Source organism: Labeo rohita, chromosome 5, assembly GCF_022985175.1.
Source record: "Labeo rohita strain BAU-BD-2019 chromosome 5, IGBB_LRoh.1.0, whole genome shotgun sequence".
Taxonomy (NCBI): domain Eukaryota; kingdom Metazoa; phylum Chordata; class Actinopteri; order Cypriniformes; family Cyprinidae; genus Labeo; species Labeo rohita.
Genome location: NC_066873.1, coordinates 25,060,685 through 25,082,433, shown reverse-complemented (window position 1 = coordinate 25,082,433; position 21,749 = coordinate 25,060,685). Strand labels below are relative to the sequence as shown.

At 36.8% G+C, this 21,749-nt stretch overlaps 1 protein-coding gene across 1 annotated transcript in view; it reads right to left on the bottom strand.

The window, feature by feature from the left end:
* Nucleotides 1-21,749, bottom strand: part of arhgef28a (Rho guanine nucleotide exchange factor (GEF) 28a) — a 77,005-nt gene that overhangs the window by 10,667 nt on the left and 44,589 nt on the right. The window contains 21 exon segments of the mRNA XM_051109490.1: nt 1,534-2,049; nt 4,614-4,661; nt 7,048-7,277; nt 7,886-8,068; nt 9,079-9,170; nt 9,289-9,467; nt 9,941-10,017; nt 10,154-10,405; nt 10,519-10,636; nt 10,724-10,849; nt 12,173-12,423; nt 12,512-12,652; nt 13,050-13,168; nt 15,127-15,259; nt 15,410-15,470; nt 15,612-15,667; nt 15,898-16,033; nt 17,437-17,560; nt 18,077-18,178; nt 18,592-18,631; nt 20,100-20,186. Of these exon segments, the coding sequence (XP_050965447.1) occupies nt 1,534-2,049; nt 4,614-4,661; nt 7,048-7,277; nt 7,886-8,068; nt 9,079-9,170; nt 9,289-9,467; nt 9,941-10,017; nt 10,154-10,405; nt 10,519-10,636; nt 10,724-10,849; nt 12,173-12,423; nt 12,512-12,652; nt 13,050-13,168; nt 15,127-15,259; nt 15,410-15,470; nt 15,612-15,667; nt 15,898-16,033; nt 17,437-17,560; nt 18,077-18,178; nt 18,592-18,631; nt 20,100-20,186 (3,071 nt within the window).

Below are 21,749 nucleotides of genomic sequence, written 5' to 3'. Positions count from 1 at the left end.
ATGAACTACAAACTAAAAACAAACACTCAGTCTCGGCAAAGACTGACACGGAAGAGAAGAAACTGTTGAATAAAGTCATTATTTTTGTTTTCTTTGCACACAAAAGGTATTCTGGTAGCTTAATAAAATTACGGTTGAATCACTGATACCTTTCTGAGCCTTGAACATGTCAGTTGCGTTGCTATCTATGGAGAGGCAGAAAGCTCTTGGATTTTATCAAAAATATCTTAATTTGTGCTCCGAAGATGAACGAAGGTCTTGCAGATTTGGAACGACATGAGGGTGAGTAATTAATGACAGGATTTAAATTTTTGGGTGAACTATCCCTTTAACAAACAGATTGCTTTGATTGTTTCATATGAGTGGCAGGTCGCAGGAGGGGAAGGATTAAAATTTGTCTGCCCATTTTTTTTTTTAAAATAATGGTATATAATGATAAATCATTTATATTAAACATGGCAATATCCCATACATATTGCCAGTCTCATGGTGACTCTGTACACATTACACAGACCACCACTGAATCCACTCACTAGGTGCGTTTACATGGAGCATTGTAATCGGTTCAAAAATCCAATCCGAATGAAATTGCTCCATATAAACATCTCATTCGGAATAAAAATGCTCAAACTGAATGAAACTGTAATTGGTTTGAGAGGGGTGGGATAAACCTTTCTATAAACCGAACATAATTAAAATTCTGCCATGTAAACGCGTTAAACTGATTACTTCGCGTCTATGTCAAGCAGGACAGGTGTCGCACCAAGGTGGGGAGCATCTATCCTCTTTCCCTCCTTGCTAAACGTGACAGATTTTCAAAGCGAAAGTGAAACCGGTAAGACAGTGCGCATAAGAAAGCGACTGCACACTTTTATGCTCATCAGCAACCGCACGCAATCACTGATTGCACGCTTTGATTTATTGTTCAGCAACTCTTGGTAAGAAATTGTGTATTTGTTCCATTTAAGTACAGTAAAACGTACAGTATCACAATACATTTCAGAGCTGCGTTACATAGGGTCGTACTGCTAATTTATCCCTTACTGCTTTAACATTAAGAAATTAGGGCGATATGATGATATGTGTTGATCAGCTGGCTGAGATCAAGCTATATTGTGTTTATCATTTTATCTGGTCGACATATCTGTGCAACTTATTAGAAACTGCAAACAAGAAATCAGTTTGGTTCTATGTGTGGTACAATAGAAGAGGGCTGTATGATTTCAATGAGTGAATATGTGTCTGGCCACATGACTGAGCGTTCAAATGAACGCAAGGGATTCAAATATTAGCGTGTTTATTCTAAGCAAGTGGAAGCAGCTATTAAAAATATTAACGCAAATACTGGCATTTTTGTCCTCTGGTGATTTGTAATTGTTCTCACTGTACGCTATTTGCATTTCCCAAAATCGAAGGCACGGGCAGATACCATATTGGATTAGATAACGTCTCATGTAAACAGTCTACCGAATCTTCCAATTGGAAAGACAAAAAAAAAAAAGTGTACATTTAAACGTGACTACTGATCATCACCTGTGTCTGCTGTCCATCCAGTGGGATGACCATCGCGGGCAGGTTCTGCTGGCAGCCCTGCTTGAAACTCTCCAGCATCCTCCGCTGTGCATCCACCTTCTCCTTCTCCTTTTCCACACTCCTCTGGCCTTCTCGCAGCCTCTCCAGGCTTTGCTGGTACTCCTGCAGCTGTTCTTGGAGCTCCTGTCGCTCGCTCTGCAGCCTCCGCTCCTCTAGGTGGCACACCAGCTCCCTCTGCTCCAGTGACGCCTCTTGCTCCGACTGCTGCAGCTGTCGTATCTGGCACTCCCGTTCCCACTGCTGCCGCTCTCGTACCAGGGCGCCTCGTAGACGGGCCACGTCTGCTAGCTCCTCTCGCCGACGCTCCGCCTCCCGCTGGCGCTCCTGCTCCTGCAGGGTCTGGCTGCTGCGAGTGATGGCCAGTGGGCGGGAGTGTGGGTGAGGGGAGGGGCTTGATAACAGGAGGAGGAGGAGCCTCTGGACTTCATAGCAACTGTCTTGGATGGTAACTGCGGCCTATTTACAAAAAGTGAGGGTGGTTAAAGTAAAAGAGATCAAAGTTGAGATATCTTTTAATTGTTGATAACAGTGGGCATTCACTGAGACAGCTAATGCTACTGCGTAGTGTCTTGACTAAGCCATCTCTAGTCCAAAAAAAGTGTTACAGTAGCTTCATAAAATTACGGTTGAACTACTGGTGTCACATGGACTATTTTAATGATGTCCTGACTACATTTCTAGGCCTTGAACGTGGTAGTTGTATTGCTGTCTATGCAGGGTCAGAAAGCTCTCGGATTTTATCAAAAATCTCTTAATTTGTGTTCTGAAGATGAACGAAGGTCTTTTGGGTTTGGAACGTAACAAGGTTGAGTAATTAATAACAGAATTTTCATTTTTAGGTGAACGATACCTTGAAACTGTCATAATACACACTATTACTTTTACTGTATTTTTGATAAAATAAATGGAGTATAAGAGACTTATTTAAAAAAAAAAAAAACTACATTCAAACAATCATACCAACCCCAAACGGTAGTGTACAGTATGTTTTATACAACTTACCCAAGCCCTATGCACAAACTGCATCTTCTCTAACGCTGTCTCTAGTGACTTGTTAAATGGAGCCATTTTTAGCTTAAAAACCTGAGGAAAATTAGCATTTTTTTAGACATGGATCCCACTGGTATATCTAATGGGTTTTTAGTACAGCAGTTTTCGATTTAAAAAGTAAAATCAGGTATGTGGTTAACATTACTTGAAGAGGTGGAAGAATTACTTTCACACTTTGTTATATAACACCAATTACAGTCGTAACTCAAATGCATGCTGCTCAAAATGTACACTGCTATTTAAAATTTTGGAATAAGATTTTGAATGTTTTTTAAACAAGTCTCTTATGCTTATCAAAGTTCCATTTATTTGATCAAAAATACAGAAAATATTATTGCAATTTTAATTAACCGTTTTCTATTTTAATATGCTTTGAAATATAATTTATTTCTCTGATACAACGCTGAAGTTTCATCAGCCATTAGTCCAGTCTTCAATGTCACATGATCCTTCAGAAATCATTCTAATACGCTGATTTATTATCAATGGAAAAGTTGTGCTGTTTAATATTTTTTGGAAACTGTGATACTTTTTTCATCATTCTGTGATGAGTAAAAAGTTAGAAAGAACAGCATTTGTTCAAAATATAAATCTTTTCTAACAATATAAGTCTTTACTATTACTTTTTTTTAAAAATCACTTTAACACATCTTTGCTGCATAAACGTATTATTTCTTTCAAACAAAGAAAGAAAAATATTTACTGACCCCAACCTTTGAACGGTATTGTATATTGTTTCAAAAGATTTCTATTTTTTTTTAAATCCATTTTTTTTTTTACATTTTATTCATCAAAGAATCCTGAAAAAAATATCACACAGTTTCAAACATTGATAATAAATTAGCATTATTAGAATGATTTCTGATAGATAATTTGACATTGAAGACTGGAGTAATGATGCTAAAAATTCAGTTTTGCATCACAGGAACAACTTATATTTTAAAGTATATTAAAACAGAAAACCACTATTTTAAACTGAAATAATATTTCACATTATTACTGTCTTTTTTTCTGTATTTTTACATTTAAAATCTTACTGATCCCAAACTTTTGAACAGTAGTGCAAGTTTCTAACAAATTACTACATAAAGACTACAATGCTGTCCTGCATAGGTAAAAAGCTGAAACTAAATATTAATTGTGAAAATTGAATAATGAATCAAAGTATCTTAGAGCCTCTTAGACTACAAACTGTCCTGTGACAGATGGGTTTGGCTCAATTATGCCAACTGTTATCATATCAATCAAAAAACTTCAGAAAACAATTTCACTTTTGATTAATTTAATGCATCCTTTATCAAAACCTGACCCTAAACATTTGAACAGTAGTGTACATTCCTGTAGTAGCTGCAGTCGTTGTGTAGCAATCGCTATCAACTGTTTTTAAGCGCACAGCAGCAACAAGTTCACATCTGATGTACTGTAAATTGCAACTGTGCAAATTATGCTATAGAACAAAATGTCAAAGTTTTATTTTACTCATAAATCAAAAACAGCTATTCTAAAAACCCATTAGATATTCCAGAGGGAACCGGTGGCGAATTACCCTTCCAGGTTGGCCTACAAACTGACATCATGACTGAACAGTCAATACAGACTAAACAATAAAAATACATCCAAATTTATCCCTTTGACAATGACATCTAAAGTAGTTGGGAAATACCAAGATTTTTTTTTTTTAAAAAAGCAATTTAACAAGAGGGCCAATCTCTTCAAAGAGCCTTTTGCAGGTGTGCCACTCATATCTACGTCCCACATGACCTGCATTACAACTCCTATTATACATCCAAACCACAGCGTGTTATATAATAGAGTTTTATAGTTGGTCAAACAAGTTTAGGCAATGAATTTAAGGCTTGGACAGAGCTATTACAAGCGAGTCATGTCATGTGTTTATGCACGTCTGACGTAAGGCCTGTCCACTATAATTATTCTTTCCGTTGGTATGTGGTTGTGTGGCATGAGCTCACCTGTAGACTGTACAGCAGCTGAGTCAAGCTCTGCACACTCTGACTCACCTGCAAAATAACAAACAAACAAACAAACAATGAATGACAGAAAGTACAGAACTCTAAATCAAAACTATGAGTCTACTCTGACTAATGTCTCTTCTTTCCTGGAAACAGAACAGTACAGCTGTGTGCAAGTACAGCTGTAAAGCAATATGTTCCATTCTGCTGCAAACAACAGTGCAATATATTTCATTTACTCTATTTGTCAGACATCTGCTTCCTGGAGCACATTTTACAAAAAGCTAATGTTGTGTTTAATTCAGCAGGTTCGTAAGGATGATTCGAAAACTTCAGCGTCTGTTGACTCAAACACCATTTGGTTCTTTATCTACAAAGTCAACAGACAGCACAGGAAACAGACGGCAGTGACCTGAGTTAAAGAAAACAGCCTTCTAACCAATTAGGTTTATAAATGAGCAAGGCAAAGTGTTCACTCAAGGATGCTTGAGTAATGTGGGGGGACACATTAAGATATCAGTACTGATTACTTCCCAAAAGGCGAGAGGATAGAAAAAAAGGCCTGTTAATGGTTATTATACCTCTACATTCAGCTTATCTTGAGTTGGACAGTTTCCTGTGTTAAATAAACATTGTGCTGGATTGAATACTACTTTTATATAAGAGAGAATCAATAATATTACTGCACTTCAATATAATCTGGATGTTCATGGGCTGTGTAAAAGTATAAATGGGAAGAAAGTAAGAACAAATACACTCTTTTGTATTGAAATCAACACAAAACAAGTCTGCCCTCTTATGGCAAGATTTATGTTCCGTCTATAACAATATTAAGTTTATAGCACCACCTGGTGGATGCACAACTATGTTTTGTCTGTTGTTCTTGCTTACATGCAACAGAAACAAATTTTGCCAAAATCTGTAACTAAACTGAATGCAAATAACTTAATATAAATGGTAATCTGAAGCTTAAAGGAGAAGTTCACTTTCAGAACAAAAATTTACAAGTAATTTTGTCATCCAAGATGGTCATGTCTTTCTTTCTTCAGTCGATAAGAAAATATGTTTCTTGAAGAAAACATTTTAGGAATGTTCTCCATATAGTGGACTTCCATGGTGCCTGCGAGTTTGAACTTCCAAAATGTAGTTTAAATGCAGCTTCAAAGGGCTCTAACTGATCCCAGCTGAGGAAGAAGGGTCTTATCTAGCGAAATGATCGGTTATTTAAAAAAAAAAAAAAAGACTATTTATATACTTTTTAACCTCAAATGTTCGTCTTGTCGAACTCTGCATTGTGCATGTGTCCTCTGTGTAATCCGGGTCAATACAGTTAGGGTATGCTCTTTTTCTCCTCAAACTTCAAAATTGTCCTAAATCACTGTTTTACCTTTTTTGTAAAGGACGTTTGACCTTCTTTGCACATTTACCTTGTAAACACTGGGTCGGTACTTCTGTAGCGATGTAGGACGATTTTGAAGTTGGTGGAGAAAATGAAATGGGAGTTTTTCGACATACCCTAACTATACTGACCCGGATTACACAGAGTACGCATGCACATCGCAGAGCTAGAAAAGACGAGCATTTGAGATTAAAATATTTTTTTAGAAAATAACCAATCGTTTCGCTAGATAAGACCCTTCTTCCTCAGCTGGGATTAGAGCCCTTTGAAGCTGCGTTTAAACTGCATTTTGGAAGTTCAAACTCGCGGGCACCATTGAAGTCCACTATATGGAGATCATTCTTGAAATGTTTTCGTCAAGAAACATAATTTCTTTGCGACTGAAGAAAGAAAGATATGAACATCTTGGATGACAAGGTGGTGAGTAAAGTGAACTTCTCCTTTAAATCCCAGAATAGATAAATGTCGAAAATAAATACAATTTATTTAACATCCAGTGAAACAAGAATCCTTTGTTTTTTTAACAATAAAACGTAAATACCTTTTAAATATTGATGATCTTCGTTCATGACCTTGTGCATATGTCAGCAGCACAAAAAACCCTTATCAGCATGACGTACTGTGCAGTGCACCGCAAGAAGGCATCGACAGCAGAAAAGAGATCCAAGAAAATGAAAGCCTAATTCTTCGCTTTTATTTTTAATGAAACGGGACCCTTGAGGCAGTGAAATGGACTCCTCTTATTTCAAGCTCATTAATACTTAGTAACATAAAGAATGAGATGTGATAGTGGAAGAAGAATGTGAATTATTCATGCAGGGTGACTGTACCTCTCATGCTGAACACAGCCTTTTTGGTAAGGCTGCAATTTAAATCAGTAATAATGGAAAACGTTAAATATTTCTTTCCCATATCAGTATATTTCCATTAGGAATCATGCTGTGACATTATACTATTACAATTCATCTTCTAGGAGCAGTCCCGTGTGCAAATAATGGCTGTTTAAGTGCTGTTTATGAGAACACATTTACATACACGTATATTGTCATCAGCGTCTGAGCTTTGGTTAAAGGCCTGTGTTTCCAAGCCTTCCTCTCCTCTCCACTCTTCCTCCTCTTTCTGGATGGTGTCCATCGGTAGGCTCTGGTTCTCAGGGAGCTGGAGGGAGGAGGGAGAGCAAGGCTCGGATTCGGTCTGCTCTTCTGGACAAGACGGTACGGCAGCAGAAGCACAGGGAGAGGAGAGGGCTGCTTTCAGGTTCTCCGCTAATAAGGAGAGAGAAATCAAGAGAGAGAGCATGATATTAGTAACAGTAAAGATTACTATGCATGCAGTTGTGTGTTGCGGTTCAATAAAATTGTAGTATTGTTAAAAAGTACAGTAAAAAATACTTCTACTATTGTGTTCATAAATATGCGAGTGTGAATATATTCATGTGGATATACACATACACTACCTTTGTAGTGTATTTAGTATATAAAATGTTTTTGAAAGTGCCTTAGGTTCACCAAGGCTGCATTATTTGTTGAAAAATATAGTACATACTAATAGTAAAATATTAATACAAATTAAAATAACAGTTTTCTGGGTTAATTTATTTTAAATGTAATTTATTCCTGTGACGGCAAAGCTGAAATTTTAACAGCCACTACTCAAGTAATATGCTAATTTGGTGGTTAAAAAACATTTATTATTATCAGTGTTGAAAACTTAACATTGCTTAATATTATTGTGGAAACTGCAATATATATTATCTTTCCTGTCACATTTTCTGAACTTAATGAATCCTTGCTAAATAAAAAAATAGATTACTGACTGCACTGTTTTAAATGGTAATGTACATATGGATGTGCTTCCCTCAGTGGACTCTCACCCTCTTTAAGAGCAGCACTGAGCAGTACTCCAGCTTGAGGGATGTCTTCAGTGCTGGGCCGTACCAGGAGTCTAGGCTCTGGTCCGGTCTCACGTCGTCCTGCCATGACTGACAGTTCGGCATAGATGTGCAGCTTCTCCTCCAGATTGGCACAGATGAGGTGATCGTGGCCACACAACGACTCTGTGAAAGAAGGAGGCTGGTTGTCATGTTCAAAAAAAACTTTTATTTTTTAGCTAACACAAATAGCTTAAAGGGATAGTTCACCCAAAAATGAAATTCTGTTATTAATTACTCACCCTCATGTTGTTCCAAACCCAGTAGACCATTTATCTTCAGAACACAAATTAAGATATTTTAATATTAATTTAACATTATTGTGTCTGTATTTTTATGAAGCTACGAGAATACTTTCTGTGTGCGAAGAAAACAAAAATATTGACTTTATTCAACAATTTCTTCTCTTCACGCGTCGAATAGTTGATACATAAAAGAAGAAATTGTTGAATAAAGTCATTAATTTTGTTTTCTTTTCACACAAAAAGTATAAATAAAATTAAGGTTGAACCACTGATATCACATGGACTATTTTAATGGTCTTTCCTGCTTTTCTGGGCCTTGAAGGTGTCAGTTCTGTTGCTGTCTATGCAGGGTAAGAAAGTTCTCAGACTTCATCAAAAATATCTTAATTTGTATTCCAAAGATGAACAATGGTCATAATAAAAAAAATAATTATAATAATTAAAAAAAAACAAAAAAAAAAAACAAAGATGAACAACGGTCCTACGGGTTTAGAATGACATGAGGGTATGTAAATAATGACAGAATTTTCATTTTTTGGTGAACTATCCCTTTAAGAAACTACAGCACTCAGTTACAATTCTAATGTAACTGTGTATTCTACAAATCTTATGTATTTTAATTTATTATACTCTTAGCGCATGCATTGACAAGTGGACTTCATGCTATAGAAGCCCTCCAAAAATAGTTCAGTAAAAGTTAGGGAATGTGTGCATTTTTGAGCTGCCATCAGCCAATCGCTATATCAGAATGTAATTTTCTTGCAAATCCACAGTAATGACCTGCACCGCAGAGCAATTTGAGATGAAAGATGAACGGAAATGAAAATGGATGGATATCTCCAGCTATTATAAATTATTATATTTGAGTTCAGCATATCTGGTTAGTTGTACCTTGTAGCCTGTGGATCTTTTGGACCTTTGCTTCCGTGACTCTCCTCTCCTCTTCTGACTCACTTGTAGTTTCATCCTCCTCTTCAGGGCAACTTAGCAAAACAAATACAATTTAAAATTGGTATAGTCACACACAGATGTTTTTCCCTCCCAGCTGCACTTGTAAATAAGAATCAAGTATGACATGTTCCATTCCTCATCACTACACACCTCTCCACAGCCTCTCTGATGAGTCTCATCCAGGCATTGCGTTCATCTTTAGAAGCAGCGTGCACCTCATACATCTCAGGCCCAGCTGAAGACGCGCTGATCAGAAACATCCCTCTCTCCTCGTTGGCCACCTCACGTACGATGAGCTTCTGCAGAGAGATCACTGGAGGCTTCTGGTCCTGAGAAACAGAGTAAGACAACATAACTAATTATACACAGTTACACTGAACTGTTTACACAGAACAAACCGCATTTATAAAAGACTTAAATGTATTCCTTGCATACAAATGATTACACTACTACTTCATTTGGTGTCACTGAGTTAAAATGCCTTTAAAATCTTTTAACAATATTATGCAGTGCTGATTTTAACATCGATAATAATAAGAAATGTTTCTTGAGTAAATCAGGACATTAGAAGGATTTCTGAAGGATCATGTGACACTGAACACTTGAGTAATGGCTGCTGAAAATTCATACATAAATAAAAATATTAAAATAAAAGACTATTATTTTGAATCAAATAAATGCAGCCTTGATGAGTATATAAGACTTCTTCCAAAAACATTTAAAAAATCTAATTAACCCAGCCTTTTGAACTGTAGTGTATGCTTTATAAAAATGAAAATGCATAGTAATCTCAAAAACCAACCACAGCAGCAAAGATGTATTTCTGATCTTTCTCCTGAAGAAACACCAATGAATCAGACAGCAAAAATGCCAAAACATCTGTGGATGAACAGAACAATCAAATAATGTAGCAGACCTTACTGAGCCAGATAAGAATTAAGCACAAATGGCTGTTCATATGTACCTTGACTACTGTTTGATGTACTGTGTTTCATTGGACAATTCACTTTCTCACCTTTCAGTCTTCCTGTGGCTGTCTTCCAGAGCAGCGGGCCCTGGTGCAGCAAAGCCCTGCCACTGGTGATGTCCTGCTTGCGGAAGGTGTAACCGCTCTTCAGTTTAGTCGAGCACTTGTTCTCCATGCGGCCCAGGACCTCACTCAGCTTCTGGTTCTGCTCGTACTGACTCACGCGCTGGTCCACAGCGGAGATCAGCTCTCGGATCTGGACTAGTGCACGAGACAGGTCAGCATGCTCTTCTGTGCCCTCTGAAACAGAGAACAAGAGAAACGGAGTCTTTACGCACAGTATACACTTGGGTTTGGTTTTGATTTTGATTTTGTGTGTATGTACAGTAAGTAATGTAGGTGAGGAAAAATACCTTCTGTATAATGCAGTATTCTCTCCAGGAGGACAGGATACTTTGTAATCCGCTGCGTCACTAATAAAATGCATTCTGGGATTTCTCGCCTCTTTACCAATGAGTTGCTGCTCTGTTGCTGTGGTACCAAAAAGAAAATTCAGCACTGCCAAAAGCATCCATAATACATCAAATGTGACTGATCGTTGTGTGATTTGCCTCTTACTTTGATGAAGAGCTGAAATCTCTTATTTTGCTGCTGAAGCTCTTTGAAGTAGCTGACTGCTTCTGTGTGACGGCTGCAAAACTCACCATACACCTGCTTCATCTTCTCTGCGTTCTCCTGGGAGAACTATGATGAACAAGACACACATCGATGATGTTTCTTATGATGTACGCTGCCCTCCAAAAGTTTAGAAACACCCCTGGCAAAGTGTGGTTTTGGACGATATCAGCATAAATCCTTATCATTTTTTGGTGCAAACACATTAAAGTAACTTGACATTATCAATGAAGAGCAGCAATAATAATTTTCATTTTGATTACATAATAATGGCAATATATACATATCAAAGTCAGACATGCCCCTTTGTCAGCTGTGACACCTGGTTACTGGTTTAAACTTGGCCCAGGTTTTTAAAAGATTTTTGGGTCAGCACAACTTAATAGCTTCAACAATTGATTGCCAATTAAGTTTAGAATACAATGAATTTAAGCCCAGATCATACAATAGCTGCTAATGGTGAATATTTTGATGAATCGAAAATATAATTTTTTTCTATGTGTAAACTGTTTATGTAATAAAATATGTTTTCGTAGTTTGTGTTGTCCCTTATCAGTACAGAATTATCACAAATTAAAAAGGACTCATGACAATGTGACAATATTGTCCAAAACCCCACTTTTCTAAGGCGTTTTCTGACAGAGTCAGAAAGCTCTCAGATTTCATAAAAAAATATCTTAATTTGTGTTCAGAAGATGAACAAAAGTCTTACGAGCTTGGAACGAGGGTAAGTAATTATTGACAGAATTTTCATTTCTGGGTGAACTAAAACTTTAATACCAATATCAAGTGTGGTTAGAACTACAACTCTCGAAGCATAGTTTCATGTTAGGTTGACATGGACAATAGTGACTAGCTAGTTAACTTCGACAGTGCTCTGTACTCTGGTAGTTAAGCAGTCAGTTATGTCATATTGGAAATGCTATCTAGATCTGTTTTGTGAACTGCCTCAACTGATTAATTTTAAAAGTATTTGACTCAAAAGAATGATTGATTCATGAAATGGACATTGCAGCTTCTCTTATGAACGTGCCAAATGGGCCAAATGGATAAACTGCTTGGTCATGGTAATGACATAACAAATTAAATGGTAAAACTTAACAGTAATGTCCCACTTGTTAACATTTGTTAACCACATTAGTAAATATGAACTAACAATAAAAAATAATTCTCAAGCATTTTTTAACCTTAATGTCATTTTCAGCACCTGAACTAACAATGAAAAGCTGTATTAACGAACATTAACAAAGATTAACAATTGCTTATTGTTAATAAATGTTAATGCATTAAATAACATGAATTAATCCAACCTAATTGTAAAGTGTTACAACTAATTGATCAAGGCATTGTGTACTCATACAGAAACATATACAACTATTATAATTTATGTACCTGTTGCAGAAAAATGTCACCCACACGGTGGATGAGGTAGTTCTTGCTGCTGTTGGGCTGAACGCAGCTTTGCCGCCGTTCCTTCATTGCTGACAGGAAGTCACGGTGAAGGAGGAGCAACTCATCTAAGCAAGGGAAAATCCGACCAATAGTGTCCGCATCCAGCCCGACTTCTTCCCACATTCCCCGCCTGAAGACCTCCGCCATTATCGTGAGCGTCTGTACGTGATGGAGCTCGGTCTGCATGAACTCTAAGTAAGACCAAGAGTACAAAACACTTTCAAATGATGTACAGAATTTATTTGAACAAAACATATTTAGTGAGCTGAGTGAGCTGACCGTAAATGACATCCTGTCTCTTGATGATACGTTTTTCTTGCATCTTACAGAACAGGGGCTCCACTGCTAGGCTCCATGACTCAGCCTCCAAATCCACAGCATTCATTAACAGCTCATTCTGCAGAGGGGAATCTACAGAGTCTGTGGAGAAGTGGAAAACACAAAAGAGCTCTTGTTTTTGAAATGTCTACTTTCCTTTCAGTTGCTAAGGCAAAATTATTGTCTTCTTTTTTTTTCTTGTAAGAGTGGGTGCAGCCATTTGTACATTTTATGTACAAATGGCTTTTGATCTCATCCATGTCAAGCTATTATTTACCTGTACAAAATAGTTTGTTTTGCTGCTTGATACTGGAATTTGGTGTCTTTTTCCATGTTATTTTAGAGTATTATCTTAAATATGAACTCACTGGTTTGTAGTGCAAACAATTTTACCATTTACTGCTCATTGTTATCCTTCTTATTATTTTGCTATAGTGGCTAAACGAACCAGAAATCACACCACCAGTAATTTTCTCCATCAAATGCCCCGCTGTTTTACCTTCAATAAGTGATGAATCAGTGGATGTTGAGGACTCCATGGTTTGGAGAAGCTCCTCTGGTTGGATGTGGTTCCGCCACGGGGGGGCGTCACTATCTGCTTCTGGGCTCCCACTAACCCTGATGGAGAAAAAAAAAAAAGTCATAAATGTTAATTACGACACTAGGGAGCCTTAACACTCTTGTTCTTTTCAACAAATACAAATCCTGGGCACTTATGCTGTCCTGGCTCATAAACCCCATCCAAACTGAATATCCAAGCAGTTAAACTCAAGAAGTATCAATTATTCACCATTTACAAAGGAAATAAAATGATACAAGTTCGTCAGCTTCGATTCTTTTGTAGCGTGTTGAGACTACATACACTTGAATATTATGTCTGAAACTGTCAAACTGAAACTAAATAATAATGTTGCAGTTATTTAAAAAAAAAAAATGCAGTTAATATTTTAATAGCTCAAAGGGAACAAAAATCACAATATCAAACAACAAAATGCTCTCATTTGCAGACTGATTTGTAGTATATTTGAAATTGCACATTTCACAGCATATGGGTTATTGAAGTGAATTTTTAAAAAATTTCCTTTTATGCAGTGTGTAACACAGCTGAATGAAGACGTCCTGCAAAGTAGGAAAGTACACTGTGTATAATGTTATTGTCTCTCAAAAGAAAGAGTCAACTCCGTTTTTAAACGTCGTTTTTAAAATGAATCCCAAGCTGTCCCAAGCTTGACGTCAACATCAACGTGAAACATTAGCATATTCCCCGTTCACTTGTTGCACGCACAGACCTGGGAAAACTTGAACCCCTGCTACCTCAAACGCTGCAGCGGATTACTGTGGATAGCATCATGTCAAAAAGACGCTCTGTGAAGGTAAATCCGGTAAAGTACAGTTAGGGTATGTCGAAAAACTCCCATCTCATTTTCTCCTCCAACGTCAAAATCGTCCTACATCGCTGCAGACGTACCGACCCAGTGTTTACAAAGTGAACATGCAAGGAGAGTCAAACACCCTTTACAAAAAACAAGGTTAAACAGCGATGTAGGATGATTTTGAAGTTGGGGGAGAAAATGAGATGGGAGTTTTTCAACATACCCTAACTGTCTTGAACCGGAGTGCACAGAGTATGCATGTGCATCACAGAGCTAGACAAGACAAGCATTTGTGGTTAAAAAGTTGTTGTTTTTTTTTAAATGGCTGATCGTTTCACTAGACCCTTATTCCTCGGCTGGGATCATTTAGAGTCCTTTGAAGCTGCATTGAAACTGGATTTTTAACCTTCAATCCACTGAGCACCACTGAAGTTCACTATATGGAGAAAAATCCTGAAATGTTTTCCTCAAAAACCTTGTGATTGAAGAGAGAGACATGAACATCTTAGATGACATGGGGGTGAGTAAATTATAAGGACATTTTTAATCTGAAGGTGGAGTAATCCTTTAAAATTGTTGCTCTCATGTACTCTGTAGCATGAAAAATACATATTTAGTTGTGTGTGTTGTGTTCGCTCCACGCAGCTCGTAGGTCTCTGGCTAACCGGCTAACATCAATATCTGTTTGCTTGGAATTGTCAGGAAATGTGTTGATAAATAGTGAATGTTTGTTGTTGTTATTACTTGGAGTTCTGATAAATAATAGAGCAATACGTTGGTGTACAAACTGCAGTGCTTTATCAATACGTTTTTGCGTGGGCTAACGCATATACCATGGCTGTTTTGAGTGTTTAATGTAATGGTGATGGGCGTTCAGTTTCCGACATGCACTGCACGCAGTAGACCAATCACAACAGACTGGGTCATCAGACCAATCACCGCAGATTAGTATCACGCCAGGGAGGGGTTTGGAAAAATGTATCATTAAAGCGAATCGTTTGGGAGTCATTGAGCAAATAAGGTAAAAATAAATGCATATTATAAGACAATAAAAGTGTTTTTTGACCTTGAATGCATGTCAACCTGTTATTAGAGACTGCCAGAACCAAAATATAAACCTTTCATAATCCATAATAGAGGCACACAATTCATTTATCTAGCTAGTTTTTGGTTGATTATTACAACACAGTAAGAGTTTCAGACCTTTCTGTGACTGCAGGTACACTTCTAGACAGAGAGCAAGGAAGAGGGGTCGAGTCTCGTGATGTCATCACAGGAAGAGAGGCAGAGGTGGGGATCTGAGAGGACGATGTGGAATTTTCACGTACTATAAAATCTAAATGTTACAGACAAAAAGGTCAGAGCAAAGACAAGACAAAAGTGTAACTGCCTTAAAAAAAAAAAAAACAGTTCAAGGAATTCAATGAGATGACAGTGGGAGTTTTATCAATTTTCCAACAAGTTTTCTAAAGCTGGTTAATCTCACTTTGAGGGAGGGAGGCTGTCCTGCTTTTTACTGTCATAACAGAATTTTTGTCTTGAGGTTTCTGTAAAAGACAAAGTATTATTAAGTACCTCAGTACTTTGTGTCTGACCAAACATGGGCAACATGTCTCTAGGTTTAAATATTAAACCCATGCAATCTAAGAGAGAAAAGAGAGAGAAAAACAAACAAAAGCACTGTCCACCTTCAGGCATGGCGCAGATGAGTCCTTACAGCCCTTGTGAACACTCACTGCACAGTCTAGACGACAATAGAAAAATAAACAAATCTGAAGAAACAACATAAATATATAACACCAAAAACATCCACTGAATCAGCTGGCAGATTCCCAAGAAAAACTTTTCAAAACTTTTCCAACACACAAAAATAGATTAAATGACTCATTGCATACCTCCATGTTGCCAGAAACACAATACATCTTTTAAGATTAAAAATATGACAGTTTGATTGTTTAAAAATAGTTAACTCACACGTGCAGTGGAGGACCTCTTTCCCAGAAGCTGGCTTGCAGCAGATTTCACAAAGTGTCGACCCCAGGACAGATCCTGCTGTGAACTGGTGTCCATTGACCTGCTTGTCTTTGCTCTCTCTCTCTTTTCCTTTCCCCTTAAAGAACCAAGGGAAAGCCATCATATCACTGACAGTCCACATCACCATCTGTCCTGACTACAAATTAAGCTCAACATTTTCACCTCTACATGTTTTCTGCTTGTTAAGTTAGTCCAAGTCTGACATGCTTGTGTGACAAAAAAGGCCATGGGAGAGTTTGCTGCTGGTAAAACAGTTACAGCCAAAAGAAGGTTTAATGATTAAAAGAAACACCTCTGGTTGTTTTTGGGTCTAACAATCAGAGGGTCTAACCGCAGTATCTTTTTTATCTGTCCTGAAAGGATAGTGTGCAAAAACCAAGAAGAAATAATTATTAAATATTACTATTCAAATAATATTCAAAATATATCTTCTGTTTTAAAATGGATTTTTCCCTCAAGTAACATTATATAATATTTTTTTGTTTTGCTTAGTTTTATATATATATAAAAATCAGCATTTATCAGCATTTATTTGAAATACAAAAATGGCTTTACTGTCACTTTTGATGTTTTTTAAAGATTTATTTTATGCTTTACTTGATCAAAAATAAAGAAAAAAAACAGTACATTTGTGAAAATATAATTTATTCTTGTGATGCAAAGCTGAATTTTCATCAGCCATTACTCCGGTCTTCAGTGTCACATGATTCAAAAATCATTCTAATATGCTGATTTATTTATTTTATTATCAATATTGGAAACAACAGCGCTAATATTTTTTAGAGCCTTTTTCAGGATTCTTTTTTTTTTAACATTTTAAGTCTTTGCTATCACTTTTTTTTTAATCAATTTAACATTCTTGGTGAATAAAAGTAAGAATCAAAAGAAAGAATCAAAATTTACTGACCACAAACTTTAAAATGGTACTTTATATTGTTACAAAAAATTATTTTAAATAAATGCTTTTTTTGTGGTCCGTATATTTTTTGTTCGTATATATTTTTATTCACCAAGTTGATTAAATTGATAAAAAAAAAAAAAAGACTTATATTGTTAGAATAGGTTTATATTTTGAATAAATGCTGTTCTTTTTAACTTTTTATTTATGAAAGAATCTTGAAAAAGTATCACAGTTTCCAAAAAAAAATATTAAGCAGCACAACTGTTTCCAACACTGATACTAAATCAGCATCTTAGAATGATTTCTGAAGAATCATGTGACACTGAAGACTAGAGTAATAATGCTGAAAATTCAGCTTTGCATCACAGAAATAAATTACATTTTAAAATAAAATCACATAGAAAGCAGTTTTTTTTTACATTAAATAATGTTCCCAATATCCAGTTTTTCTGGATTTTTGATCAAATAACTGACGAGCATTAAAAAAAAAATAAAAATAAAAATAAAACACATTCAAAATTTTTAGCGGCAGTACACACACACACACACACACACCTACATCATGCATGTAGGTTTACCTTGTTCTTGTTGCGTGTGCTATACATTCGGCTCTTTATAAAGCTGAAAGTGCGGCTGACTTTGTATTTTTCTGACTCTGTTTTGGAAGGGATTATATATTTGTCCCATTCCTCTTCCTCAATCCTGAAACACAAATTCCCACTTATATTAATCACCTGATGTGCAATATAAACACAAACACATGCCTATCCAGTGAGTGTTCAACAATAACACAGATTTTTTTTTACTTTTAGACCACGACACAGTGGCTGGCTAGTTTCATTAATGCATTTGTTTCAGGTTAAGTCATGCATTCATTTCCTGGCGACAGAAAAATTAATAATTAGTCATCACCCTCTGTGTCATAACTAGGACATACCACCTGAGCAGTGTGGACATTCTCTGCATTTCACACATACCTGATTAGAAATTGCTTGGTGGGAGGTGATTTGTGAGACAAGGACCACAGTTAGGTTCACAAACAGTGTTATTACATATTTTAGTGAAGTGACAGCATCATTTGGAGTTATCTCACAAAACGTTAGAAGCATTAGACGTGATTTCATGCCAGTGGGTGACAGTGCATTCTGGTTAGGTTAACAAGACGATCATGCCAAAGGGTGGTGTTGATGTTTTGGGGCTATTGGGGCGCTGACATACTCTTTGAGGAATTCGGAGAGCGTGAGGTGTTGGAGGGAGTTGGCCAGCTCTGCACTGGTCTCATCGTCAGCCGACTGAGCACGTCTACGAAACCTTAACTCCCTATAGAGGTACAGTACAGCACTCTGAGTGTTCATACACACAGCACATACATGCATTTACATTTTAATGCATCCACACACATATGCTGTCCCTGGAGGGCGCTATTGTGCTTCGCTGTTTAAGAAAAAAAACAGTGAGGAAAAACATACAGTAGGGGATTTAAAATACCACCTGGAAAGAATTTGACAGATATGGACAATGATGATATGACGATATGAGCTGCAACACTACATACAAAGAGGTCTTATCAAAGAAACTGTATCAACAGCATTCAGGTTGACACCTGAAAAAGGCACCACATCCCCCAAATCAACAGAAAGCACCTTGTCATCTGGCAACCATTCTTCTCAGTATAGTTTTATTCTAATATTCAGTATCAGTGGAGATGACAGGTTGTTAGAGGTCTGCGTTACCTTTTCTCTTGAGGCTCTGATGTGGTGCAGGGACGATGTTCTGTGGAAAAGAGAATACAGGTGTTGATATAAAGATTATACTGTAAAATTGTGGTTTTATTGTTTAGATTGCTTCTGTCAAGATCACTTGTTGAGTGCTTTTTAAATACTCACAAAGAAACTTACAACATGATTCCTTATACACTTAAACACATTCTTCTACAGATTGATGAAATCATTCTTCCTTTCCAGCAACATCTTATCAGAAAATGATGAAACCCCTTGAGGTTGAAGGCAGATGCACTGCAATTAGGCTTCCACAACCAGCAAGCAAAGCCAAGCCATGGGAATTTGCAACCTCACGCATGCTTTACACACACCAGACCAGTGTTGTTATTGTAAATGAAAACTAAGACAATTAAAAAGGATTTAGATCATTTAAACAAAACTGACAATTTACTCAACCCCATGTCATCCAAGATGTCAATGTCTTTTTTATTCAGTCAAAAAGAAATTGAAGAAAAGGTTTTGGAGGAAAACATTCCAGCATTTTCTCCATATAGTGGACTTCAGTGGTGGCCAATGGGTTTAAGGTCAAAACTGCAGTTTCAATGCAGCTTCAAAGGGCTCTACACAATCCCAAATGAGGAATAAGAGTCTTATCTAGCGAAACGACCAGTCATTTTCTAAGAAAAATACAAATTTTTATACTTTTTAACCACAAATGCTCATCTTGCAGTAGCTCGGCCTCATGCATTACATAATCATACAAGCGAACACAGTCACCCTTTAAAACAGGTAAAACAACGATCTCAGATGATTTTGAAGTTGGGGGAGCAAATGAGATGGAGTTTTTCACCCTACTCTACCCTTTTGAACCAAAGTACTCAGACGAAGTACTCAATTCGTGAAGATGCGCATCACAGAGCTAGAGCAAGATGAGCATTTGTGGTTAAAAAGTGAATAATTTTTTAAGAAAATGACGAACGCTTTGCTAGATTCTTATTCCTCGTCTGGGATCGTGTAGAGCCCTTTAAAGCAGCCTTGAAACTTCAATTCGGACCTTTAACCCGTTGAGTCCCATTTAAGTCCACTATATGGAAAAAAATCCTGGAACGTTTTCCTCAAAAACCTTATTTTCTTAGTGACCAAAGAAAGACAGACATGAACATCTTGGATTACATGGGGGTGAGTAAATTATCAGGAAATTTTTGTTCTGGAAGTGAACGTCTTTAAAATAAAAAACTGAGCTCATATTAAAATTACAAAAGCTAAAATTAAATGAAAACTGAAACTATGACAACAAAAGCCAATACAAGAAGTAATAAATAATGAATAATTAAATGTTATATAAATAATAATAAAATAACACAGCCCATCCATTTTCAGAAATCACTTTCTCCCACATAAACACAGACTGCTTTCAGCAGCAGAAGTGTTGTGCTATGTTGTTAGTAGCGTGCGGTGTAAGAGGCAGGCGGGCAGGCGGGCGGGCAGGCAAGCAGGGGAGCAGGCGTGACTGTACTTACTAACAGGGTTGAGCAGAGACAGAGATTTAGACAGAGACAGTGCCTGTAGGAGAGACCTGCTGCCACTGCTGCTGGAGAGGGCGCCATCTACAGGACACAGCGGACATGACACTCACTACAGCCCCGCACTACTCTACACATATATACTGTGCTGGTTTTGAATGAAAGGATTTGCATAATTTACGAAAAGTTAACCAGAGTTAACCAAGTTAGCCAAAATCATGTGATTTGATTTTGTGATTTGATGCTCTCTCAAAACCAAACATTCAAACATGCCTGTCCCTGCTAGAAAATCCAACTTAAGCAGGCAACTGTGTTTTGAAACATGGTAGGTGGTTTCTAGGTGGTTAAAGCTGGTCATTGGCTGTTCTAAGCCCGAGTACAGTTAGACCAGTTAGACCAGCTATCATGTACTAAAAACACAATTACAATCTTGAATTGGTGTTTCCAGAAGGGATGATGTCCAAAAAAGCTGTCTACATTGGCTAGCTTACAGTTGAGGTCAAAAGTTTACATACACCTTGCAGAATCTGCAAAGTATTAATTATTTTACCAAAATAAGAGGGATCAAACAAAATGCATGTTTTTTTATTTAGTACTGACCTGAATAAGACATTTTACATAAAAGATACTTACATAGTGTCCACAAGAGAAAATAATAGTTGAATTTATAAAAACGACCCCGTGCAAAAGTTTATGTATGCTTGATTCTTAATACCATGTTGTTATCTGAATGATCCACTGTGTTTTTTTTGTTTAGCGATAGTTGTTCATGAGTCCCTTGTTTGTCCTGAACAGTTAAACTGCCCGCTGTTCTTCAGAAAAACCCTTCAGGTCCCACAAATTCTTTGGTTTTTCAGCATTTTCAACAATGACTGTATGATTTTGAGGTCCATCTTTTCATACTGAGGATAACTGAGGGACTCATATGCAACTATTACAGAAGGTTCAAATGCTCACTGATGCTCCAGAGAGAAAAATGATGCATTAAGAGACGGGGGTGTAAACTTCTGAACAGAATTAAGATCTATTTAAGACGTATTTTTTTCATTTAGTACTGCCCTTCAGAAGCTACAGAAGATACTTACATGTTTCCCAGAAGACAAAATAAGTTAAATTTACTCTGATCTTCAAATTCAAAAAGCTTTCACCCCCCCCCAGCTCTTAATGCATCATTTTGCAATCTCAAAATCACACAGTCATTGTTGCAAAGGGTTCAAACACACAAAAATGCTGAAAAAACAAAGAATTTGTAGGACCTGAAGGATTTTTCTGAAGAATAGCCAGCAGTTTAATTGTTTAGGACAAACAATGGACTCATAAAAAACTATGACTAAAAAAACAAACAAACAAACAAACAAACAAAAAAAAAGTAAACTTTTGAACAGGATCATTTTTATAATTTCAACTATTATATATCTTGTGGACTATGTAAACGTCTTTATGTAAAATATCTTATTCAGGTCAGTACTAAATAAAGAATAACACGCATTTTGTATGATCCCTCTGTTTCTCTCAGATTCTGCAAGGTGTATGTGAACTTTTGACCTCAACTGTACTTGGTTTTGAGTGTATTTGTTAGTAGTGTGTGTCTGTTTACTACAGTTTTGTTAGTGACTACAAAACATGCTTCTAGCAACCCATAATCAA